This window comes from Staurois parvus, unplaced genomic scaffold (assembly GCF_062004578.1).
Source record: "Staurois parvus isolate SC_StPar_1 unplaced genomic scaffold, SC_StPar_1.0 ptg000605l, whole genome shotgun sequence".
Classification (NCBI taxonomy): domain Eukaryota; kingdom Metazoa; phylum Chordata; class Amphibia; order Anura; family Ranidae; genus Staurois; species Staurois parvus.
The window spans coordinates 297,144-308,285 of NW_028318401.1; the positions used below are offsets into that span (position 1 = coordinate 297,144).

At 47.7% G+C, this 11,142-nt stretch overlaps 1 protein-coding gene across 1 annotated transcript in view; it reads right to left on the reverse strand.

Moving 5' to 3' along the window:
- LOC149449729 (uncharacterized) overlaps positions 1-3,538 on the reverse strand; it is a 108,395-nt gene extending 104,857 nt beyond the window's left edge. The window contains exons 1-2 of the mRNA XM_089692806.1: positions 3,411-3,538; positions 1,996-2,155 (exon numbers count right to left, since the gene is read on the reverse strand). Coding sequence (XP_089548932.1) covers positions 1,996-2,083 — 88 coding nt within the window. The 5' untranslated portion in view covers positions 2,084-2,155; positions 3,411-3,538. The remainder of the gene's footprint in view (positions 1-1,995; positions 2,156-3,410) is intronic.
- Positions 3,539-11,142: the final 7,604 nt, after the last annotated feature.

The following is an 11,142-nucleotide window of genomic DNA, read 5'->3' on the forward strand; positions in this document are numbered from 1 at the left end:
CCATAGCTCTGCATTGGTCATGAGGATGCTGAGGGACAGTCTACCACCAGAACATTGGGGAGCAGAGGATCATGAACAGTGCTGTAAAAAGTATTTGCCCACTTCCTGATTTTTTTTTGTTTTTGCATATTTGCCACACTTAAATGATTCAGATCATCAAACACACTTTAATAATACACATAGATATCCCAAGCAAATACAAAATACAGTATTTAAATGGAAATTTCATTTATTAATGGAAACAAATCTGTTCAAACCTGTCTGACCCTTTGTGAAGAAGTCATTGCTCCCCCCTTGCTAAATGATGAATGAACTATGATGAATCACATGTTTTGGAAAGCTGAGTTAAATTTTACTTCCCACACCCAGGCCTGATTACTGCCAGACCTGTTGAATCAAGAAATCACTTAAAATAGAAGCTGTCTTACAAAGTGAAGCACGCTAAAAGATCTCAAAAAGCAACACAACATGCCGAGATCTAAAGAAATTCAAGAACAGATAAGAAACAAAGTGATTGACTTATCAGTCTGGAAAGAGTTACACAGCCATTTCTAGGGCTTTGGGGCTTCAGTGAGTAATGGTGAGAGCCATTATCCACAAATGGAGAAAACTTGGAATGGTGGTGAACCTCCCAAGGAGTGGCCGGTCTACCAAAATTACTCCAAGAACACAATGATGACTCATCCAGGAGGTCATAAAAGAAGCCAGAACAACATCTAAAGAGCTACAAGGCTCACTTGCCTCAGGTAAGGTCAATGTTCATGATTCAACAATAAGAAAGAGACCGGGCAAAAATAGCATCCATGGGAGAGTTCCAATGTCAAAGCCGCTGCTGACCAAAAAGAACACAAGGGCACATCTCACAATAGTAAAATAAAATCTTGATTACCACTTTTTTGGAAGGTGTGTGTCCCATTAAAACTAACACAGCATTTCATAAAAACAACATCATGCCAACAGTCACACATGGTGGTGGTAGTGTGATCACAATTGATGGAACCATGAATTCGGCCATCAGTTCATGACCTCAAGCTCAAGCACATTTGGGTTATGCTGAAGGATCTGAAATACATCAGCAAGTCCACCTCTAAATGGCTAAAAAAAAAAATAAGGTTTTGGAGTGGCCTAGTCAAAGTCTGAACCTAAATCCAACTGAGATGCTGTGGCGTGACCTTAAACAGGCCATTCATGTTGGAAAACCCTCCAATGTGGCTGGATTAAAACAATTCTGCAAAAAAGTGCGGCACAAAATTCCTCCATATCGATGTGAAAGACGCATTGCCAGTTATTGCAAACACTTGATGGCGGTTGTTGCCGCCAAGGGTGGCACAACCAGTTAAGTTCAGGGGGCAATTACTTTTTCACACAGGGCTAGGAAGGTTTGGGCAGCTTTTCTCCACTTAGCTAATGAATTCATCATTTAAAACTGCATTTGGTATTCACTTGAGTTGTCTTTGTGTCGTAATAAAATTTGTTTGACGATCTAAATCATTTAAGTGTGAGAAAAATGCGCAAAAAACAAATCAGGAAGGGGGAAATTACTTTTTCACAGCACTAAAATTAGAAGTACTTTCACTCTCCGCTACACTAAATGAGCCGCCAACCCTTACAATGCAGACACAACCGCACAGTAAGGGAGAATTTTCAGATTTTCTGGAGTCGGACACTGAAAATAATTGCTCCGCTCCCTGCTGAACTTCATACTGACGGCTGTCCATATGGTAAAATGCGGCATTTTACTGGACAGGTTAGTGTGAAGCAGCCTAAAGGTTTTTCATAGAGGTAAGACATGGCAATGACATAACAATGTGAAAAGCTTCAATCTCTACCAATTATCCTCTTTTTAGCACACTGCATATCAATGTGTGATGGACATATGAAGCCCCCTTCCCTGGTGAGCCCAGGATAATTCCCTGCCGTTATCTACCATAATATTCCATCATCACCGATAAATATATATATCAGTCTGTGATAATATTAAAGGTTGTATCTTACCTTCTCCCTCCAGAGAGTTGCCATCAACTGGTATCAGTTGGTGGAGGAGACAGACGGTGATCAGTAGATAAGACCCCAGTGCAGACATGGCAGGCGGACCCCCAGCTACAGTCAGTGTGCGCAGTGCTCCGTCTTATCACTGCCTGTTCTGTACATCACACTAGACAGAGGAAAGGAAACATCTACTCTAAGTTCTTCAGAAACTCATAAACTAGTAATAAACCTAATTAATAAAAATCAGATATACTTGAAATGTTACACAATCAAAACAGTGGCCACCACTGTCCCTTGTCTTCATCGCTTCTACCATCCATATTTTCATGAGAAAGTTATAAAAAGAACCCCGATCTCTCCTGTCCGTAAATGTCTGTGGAGGGGAGAACCTGTGTGTGAGTATACGATGGATGGCCACAGTTGTCAGGCTGAGTGTCTGATGTTCTCTCTCAGTGCCCAGCCAGCAACGTTCACCCCTGAGTGACTGGATGGATAGGATGGGCAGAGGCTGGATTGGCTCCACCTCCTGTCCTATCCCTGCTGTTACCACCAATCTTCAAGCTCCACCACCACCCCCACCCCATCCCTGATGTTACCACCAAGCCTCAAGCTCCACCCCCCACCCTATCCCTGCTGTTACATCCAAGCCTCAAGCTCCACCCCCACCCCATCCCTGATGTTACCACCAAGCCTCAAGCTCCACCCCCACCCTATCCCTGCTGTTACAGCCAAGACTCATGCTATACCCCCACACCATCCCTGCTGTTACCACCAAGCCTCAAGTTCCACCCCCACCCTATCCCTGCTTTTACAGCCAAGCCTCAAGCTCCACCCCCACACCATCACTGCTGTTACCAGCAAGCCTCAAGCTCCACCCCCACCCTATCCCTGCTGTTACAGCCAAGCCTCAAGCTCCACCCCCACCCTATCCCTGCTGTTACAGCCAAGCCTCAAGCTCCACCCCCACCCTATCCCTGATGTTAGCACCAATCCTCAAGCTCCACCCCCACCATACCCCTGCTATTACCACCATGTCTCAAGCTCCACCCTCACCCTATCCCTGCTGTTACAACCAAGACTCAAGCTTCACCCTCACCCAATCAATGCTGTTACTAGCAAGACTCAAGCTCCACCCCCACCTTATCCTTGCTTTTCCTGCCTAGCCCCAAGCTCCACCTCCCATCCTATCCCTGCTGTTCCCACCCATCCACCAATTGGTGTGCAGTGCTTGTCAACACTGCCTATGAAAAAGAGTTTCTGGTGCAGGTGGCAGATTTGAACACAGAGGGTGGGACAGAGATTCTGTCTGGACTCCCTGAGGCTCAGACATGTATAGGATACAATAGGTGAGTGAGAATTCTGGGCAGTGAATGACTCCCATCCTACCCCCCCCCCCCAGTCCTCACCATCCTTCTCCTTACCAATCTGAAAGGCAAATTGAAGCAAACAGGATGAGTTCTGGATGACCACAGAGAGGAAAAGAACTGTCTTCCCCTGCACAGCTGTCTTCAGTCAGTGACAGTCTTTACTACACCCGGTTTTATATTTGCAGATCAGCTGCGTTCTCTCCACCCACCTCTGTCCCTCTCTGTGCCTCTATGAAAAAAACACTAAGAATAGGAAGCCCTGTGTGCTGGTCTCTTCCAAATGTCAGTGAATCGGCTTCTACTACAATCCTTAGCAGAGCGGCAGAGTCCCATGGAAGAAGCTACCACTGTGGAGCTCTACAAATATAATGCAAACCAAAAGTACCGAATCCTAAACATTAGACTTATGGATGTCCATAACCAGACAGAAAAACAGGACTTTAGAGGCACCAAATCACAAACTAATTATATAAAAAAAGTTCACGATTTCAGTGGCGGACTGACAACTCATGGGGCCCCCGGGCAATAGAGGATCATGGGGCCCCTGTGTCCTTGCCCAAACTCAAAAAAGCCTATGAAAAAGGTACCAGGGGCATCTCATGGGGCCCCCTGCTGACCCTGGGCCCTCGGGCGGTGCCCGTGTTTCCAAATGGTCAGTCCGCCCCTGCACTCTTTTATTCTTCTATTTTTAAAATCCACAATAAAAGATGCATCTCATGCTGTTCATTATATGAGGTGTGTCCAGAAAGTAATGAGGAGGCGATTTTAAACATTATTAAAAATGTTACAATTAAACTTTGTCTCCTTCAAAGTATGCACCTTGTGAGTGGACGCAATGCTCCCAGCAATATTTCCATTCTTCATAGCATCCCTGGAAGTCTTCAAGTGGGATGGCATTCAGAGCCTACGTAGTGGCTCTTTCACCAAAATGGTGTCCTTTAACCTCCCTAGCGGTCTGATTATGTCCATATTTCTGTGCTCAAAGTGGTACATTTTTTTGCATGGAAATATGTATTTTTTTATTGTAGGCTGTAATTTTTAGGAATAACTCACTGAAATCTGTCTGAACAAGAGTCTAGTAAACATTCCGGATATGATAAAACTTGAAACACGAAATCATAAATTATAATATAATAAATAATAATAAAAATAATAATATAATAATAATAAATTTAATTCAATAATATAATCAAACCAAAAACACTGAAATTTGAAATATCGTCAAGTTCGCACATCGCTGAGCAAAGTCGCAGAATCGTTTTCAGTGTCTGATGAGGAATTTCCCCCACCAATCATTATCACTCAATTCTGCAAGTGGTTCTGATTTACTATCGCTGTTCTCTAGCCGGTCTAAAACCGCGTCTGACCTAAAGGGACGCTTTTTGGACGCCATGGACGTTTCTCAGTTTCCAGGCAGAAAGAACAGTAAAAATGCAGGCAGGGCGCCGGACAAAGCACTCGGGACAAATGTATGTGAAATGGTTTGATACAGGAATGTTATACTATGTGATTTTAGTGTATTTACTGAATGTCACTTTTTAAAATGTTTAAATTTCCCGCCAGTTCCGTCCCCCGTACGTCCCGACGTCGCAGGGAACGGAACCCGGAAGACAGATGCCGGCATCAGCCAGAGGAGATGGCCGGGGACACTGTAGGAGGGAAATTGCGGGAGCGCAGGACAAGGTAAGTGCTGGATGGATCACGGAGCAACATGGCAGGGTATTCCCGAGTGTAGCTTGGGGTAACCGCTTTTGGCACTGATAATTAACCCCGAGCTACACTCGGGAATACCGCCAGGGGGGTTAAGACCCTTCTTCATCTTTGGGAATATGAAAAAGTCACAAGGAGCCAAGTTGGGCCGGAAGGGTGGAAGGTGAAGCACCGTAATGTTTTTTTCAGCCAAAAACTCTGACAGCCAAAGCACTGTGACTCGTGTGACTCGGTGCGTTGTCGCGATGAAGGACCCAACTTAAGGCGCTCTCAGGACGCACATGGAAAACTGTGTGTCTCCAGCAACCAAGAACTTCCAGGTAAAATCTTTGATTCACAGTTTGACCAGTAGGTACAAATTCCTTATGGACAGTTGCACATGGATAAAAAAAACAATGACCACTGAGTTGACTTTGATTTGCTCATTCGAGCCTTTTTGGGGTGAAGTGACGTGGGCGTGTGCCATTTTTAATTTTTTTTTTAATCTTAGGATCATATTCAGACACCAAGGATTCATTTCCCATGATCACTCAACTCAAAAAAACAGGCTCTCTTTTCAAACAGGCCAACAGATCTTGGCAAACGAGTTGAAGGTGTTCCTTCTGATCAGGTGACAAGTTCTTTGGAACAAATTTTGCACAAACATTTCTCATGTTCAAATCCTGAGTCATGATTTGATGAACAATTGACTTGGTAATTCCCGTCTCCTCTGCAATCATTCTCATAGTGAGCCGTCAGTCACGGTTGAGAACAAACCACACTTGACAAAGAGGGTCGTCCTGATCGTTGTTCATCTTCAATAACTTCTCGTCCTTCCATGAAGGCCTTGTGCCATCTGTACACTTGTGCAGAGGACAGTGCAGCTTCTCCATCAGCTTTCCTCACCATTTCCAAAGTTTCCGATGCATTTTACCCAATTTCACACAAAATGTTATCACGTACCGATATTCCAGACTCGCTTGCATTTTTCTTAATACGAGGCACCTGAACAGGGTGTCACAAAAAAGAATATCCTGACTCTGACAGGGCAGGAATCCAACTGATCGGTCTTCTAACATATACCTGGATCCCACTCCAAGTAATCATGGCCAACTTCTCCCTTCATAGAGCCTTCTTGAACCTAGGAACTTCATTCTCATTGTATTCTGGACACACCTCGTACATCCATATTCAAAGTACAATATTTCACCCGAAGATATCCCAATACATCATTATAAATGTAAACATGATTTCTTAATCTACGTATATTTCCATAACAAGTGCAAATCAGGATGTCAATCTTCAACCCGTTTCTGTGTTGGCCCTAGAAATGCTCTGAACAATAAAATTGTGAACTTTTTTTAATATAATTAGTTTGTGATTTTGTACCTCTAAGAGTGCAAGGAGCTCATACTATGTCCCCTCCCCATCTACCCCCCCATGCTCTCTCCCCCCAATCTATATCCTTCCCTCTCACCCACCTTTCTCTCCTTCCCTTTTTCTCTCTCTCATCTGTCTGCCTCCTACCTCTCTCTCCCTTTCATTTATCTCCCCTCTTCCATCTCTCTCCCCCTCTCTCCCCTCTGCTCTATCTCCCTCGTCCCTCTCTATTTCTTTCTATCCTCTCTTTTCCTCCCCTCCCCATCCCCCCTCCTTACTTTCTCCCCGATTCATCCCCCCACCTTTGTCCCCTCTTTCTCCTCACTTTCTCTCTTTCCTCCCTATCTGTCCCTGCTCTCCCTCCTCTGCTCTCTCCTATTGCTCTCTCACCTCTCTTTCCCTCCACCATCTCTCTTTTCTTTCTCTTGTCTCTCTTCGCCTTCACTCTCTCTTTTTCTCCCTCTCTCTCCTCTCTTCCACCCTTATCTTTCTCTTACATCCCTCTTCCTCCTCTCCTTTCTTACTTTCTTCTACCCCTCCATCATCTCTCTCCCTCCTCTCATCTCTCACTCTCTACTACCCACCACCATCATCTTTCTCCCTCCTCAACTCTCCTCTCCCACTCTTTTCTACCCCCTCCATCATCTCTCTCCCTCCTCTCTCAATCTCTTCCACGCTCTCCATCGCTCTCCTACCTCTCCTCTCTCCCCCTCTTCTACCCCCTCCATCATCTCTCTCCCTTCTCTCCTCTCTCACTCTCTTCTATGCCATCCATCATCTCTCTCCCTCGTCTCTCACTCTCTTCTACCCTCACCATCATCTCTTTCCCTCCTCTCCTCGCTCACTCTCTTCTACCCCCGCTATCATCTCTCTCCCTCCTCCCCTCTCTCACTCTCTTCTACGTCCTCCATCATCTCTCTCCCTTCTCTCCTCTGTCACTCTCTTCTACCCCTCACCATCATTCCTCTCCCTCCTCTCCTCTCTCTCTTCTACCGCCTCCATCATCTCTCACCCTCCTCTCCTCTCTCACTCTCTTCTACCCCCTCCATAATCTATCTCCCTCCTCTCCTCTCTCACTCTCTTCTACCCCCTCCATCATCTCTCTCCCTCCTCTCTCATTCTCTCCAGTCCCCCCATCATCTCTCTCCGTTCTCTCCTCTCTCACTCTCTTCTACCCCCTCCGTCATCTCTCTCCCTTCTTTCTCACTCTCTTCTTCCCCCCATCATCATCTCTCTTCCTCCACTCTTACTCTCTTTCATACCCTGCATCATCTCTCTCCTTCCTCTCCTCTCTTGCAATCTTCTATGCCCTCCATCATCTCTCTCTCTCTCTCTCCTCTCTCACTCTCTTCTACCCGCACCATCATCTCTCTCCCTTCTCTATTACTTTCTTCCACGCCCTGCATCATCTCTCTCCCTCCCCTCTCGCTCTCTTCTATGCCCTCCATCATCTCTCTCCCTCCTCTCTCACTCTCTTCTACCCCACAGCAGCATCTCTCTTACTCCTCTCTGACTCTCTTCTACCCTCACCATCATCTTTCTCCCTCCTCTCCTTTCTCACTCTCTTCTACCCCCTCCATCAACTCACTCCCTCCTCTCTCACTCTCTTCTACCCGCACCATCATCTCTCTCCCTTCTCTATTACTCTCTTCCACGCCCTGCATCATCTCTCTCCCTCCTCTCTCATTCTCTTCTATGCCCTCCATAATCTCTCTCCATCCTCTCCTCTCTCACTCTCTTCTACTCCACACCAGCATCTCTCTTACTCCTCTCTCACTCTCTTCTACCCCTCCAACATCTCTTCTCCTCTCTCACTCCCTTCTACCCCCTCCATCATCTCCTTCCCCTCCTCTCTCACTCTCTTCTACCCCCTCCAGCATCTCTCTCCCTCCTCCCTTACTCTCTTCCACGTCCTCCATCTCTCTGTCTTCTCTCCTCTCTCACTCTCTACAACCCCCTCCATCATCTCTCTCCCTCCTCTATCACTCTCTTCTATCCCCCACCATCATCTCTCTCTCTCTCCTCTCCTCTCTCACTCCCTTCTACCCCCTCCATCATCTCTCTCCCTCCTCTCTCACTCTCTTCCACGCTCTCCATCATCTCTCGCCCTCCTCTCTCACTCTTTTCTACCCCCTCCATCATCTTTCTCCCTCCTCTCTCACTCTTTTCTGTGCCCTCCATCATCTCTCTCCCTCCTCTGCTCTCTCACTCTCGTCTACTCCCTCCATCATCTCCCTCTCTCCTCTCACTCTTCCACGCCCTCCATCATCACTCTCCCTCCTCTTCTCTCTCACTCTCTTCTATGCCCTCCATCATCTCTCTCCTCTCTCACTCTCTTCTACCCGCACCATCATCTCTCTCCCTTCCCTATTACTCTCTTCCACGCCCTGCATCATCTCTCTCCCTCCTCTCTCGCTCTCTTCTAAGCCCTCCATCATCTCTCTCCCTCCTCTCTCACTCTTTTCTACCCCACACCAGCATCTCTCTTACTCCTCTCTCACTTTCTTCTACCCCCCCAACATCTCTCCCCCTCTTCTCCTCTCTCACTCTCTTCTACCCCCTCCATCATCTCCTTCCCCTTCTCTCTCACTCTCTTCTCCCCCTCCAGCATCTCTCTCCCTCCTCTATCACTCTCTTCTACCCCCCACCATCATCTCTCTCCCTCCTCTCCTCTCTCACTCTCTTCTACCTCCTCCATCATCTCTCTCCCTCCTCTCTCACTCTCTTCCACGCTCTCCATCATCTCTCTCCCTCCTCTCCTCTCTCACTCTTTTCTACCCCCTCCATCATCTGTCTCCCTCCTCTCTCACTCTCTGCTGTGCCCTCCATCATCTCTCTCCCTCCCCTCTCACTCTCTTCTACTCCCTCCATCATCCCCCTCCCTCCTCTCTGACTCTTCCACGCCCTCCATCATCACTCTCCCTCCTCTTCTCTCTCACACTCTTCTATGCCCTGCATCATCTCTCTCCCTCGTCTCCTCTCTCACTATCTTCTACCCCCTCTATCATCTCTCTCCCTCCTCTCCTCTCTCACTCTCTTTCACGCCCCCCATCATCTCTCTCTCTCTCCCTCCTCTCCTCTCTCACTCTCTTCCACGCCCTCCATCATCTCTCCCCCTCCTCTCCTCACCTCTCTCACTCTTTTCCACGCCCTCCATCATCTCTCTCCCTCCTCTCCTCTCTCACTCTCTTCCACACTCTCCATCATCTCTCTCCTTCCTCTCTCGCTCTCTTCTACGTCCTCCATCATCTCTCTCCCTCCTCTCCTCTCTCACTCTATTCTACGCCCTGCATCATCTCTCTCCCTCCTCTCTCACTCTCTTCCATACCCTCCATCATCTCTCTCTCTCTCGTCTCTCAATCTCTTCCATGCCCTCCATCATCTCTCCCCCTTCCTCTCCTCTCTCACTCTCTTCCACGCTCTCCATCATCTCTCTCCCTCCTCTCTCGCTCTCTTCTATGCCCTCCATCATCTCTCTCCCTCCTCTCCTCTCTCACTCTCTTCTACGCCCTGCATCATCTCTCTCCCTCCTCTCTCACTCTCTTCCATACCCTCCATCATCTCTCAATCTCTTCCATGCCCTCCATCATCTCTCCCCCTTCCTCTCCTCTCTCACTCTCTTCCACTCCCTTCATCATCTCTCTCCCTCCTCTCCTTTCTCACTCTCTTCCACGCCCTCCATCATCTCTCTCCCTCCTCTCCTCTCTCACTCTTTTCTACCCCCTCCATAATCTCTCTCCCTCCTCTCTCACTCTCTTCTATGCCCTCCATCATCTCTCTCCCTACTCTCTCACTCTCTTCTATGCCCTCCACCATCTCTCTCCCTCCTCTCTCACTCTCTTCTATGCCCTCCATCATCTCTCTCCCTCCTCTCTCACTCTCTTCCACGCCCTCCATCATCTCTCTCCCACCTCTCCTCTCTCGCTCTCTTCTACCACCTCCATCATCTCTCTCCCTCCTCTCTCACTCTCTTCTATCCCCACCATCATCTCTCTCACTCTATACTACCGTCTCCATCATCTCTCTCCTTCCTCTCTCGCTCTCTTCCACGCCCTCCATCATCTCTCTCCTCTCACTCTCTACTACCCCCTCCATCAACTCTCACCCTCCTCTCTTACTCTCTTCCACACCCTGCACCATCTCTCTTCCTCCTCTCCTCTCTCGCTCTCTTCTATGCCCTCCATCATATCTCTCCCTCCTCTCTCACTCTATTATATGCCCTCCATCATCTCTCTCCCTCCTGTGCTCTCTCACTCTCTTCTACTCCCTCCATTATCTCTCTCCCTCCTCTCTCACTCTCTTCTACGCCCTGCATCATCTCTCTCCCTTCTCTCCTCTCTCACTCTCTTCTACCCCCTCCATCGTCTCTCTCCCTACTCTCTCACTCTCTTCTACTCCCTCCATTATCTCTCTTCCTCCTCTCTCACTCTCTTCTACGCCCTGCATCATCTCTCTCCCTTCTCTCCTCTCTCACTCTCTTCTACCCTCTCCATCATCTCTCTCCCTCCTCTCCTCTCTCTCTCTCTTTTCTACCCACTCCATCATCTCTCTCCCTCCTCTCTCACCCTTTTCTATGCCCTCCATCATCTCCCTCCCTCCTCTGCTCTCTCACTCTCTTCTACTCCCTCCATCATCTCTCTCCCTCCTCTCTCACTCTCTTCCATGCCCTCCAGCATCTCTCTCCCTCCTCTCCTCTTTCACTCTTTTTTACTCTTCC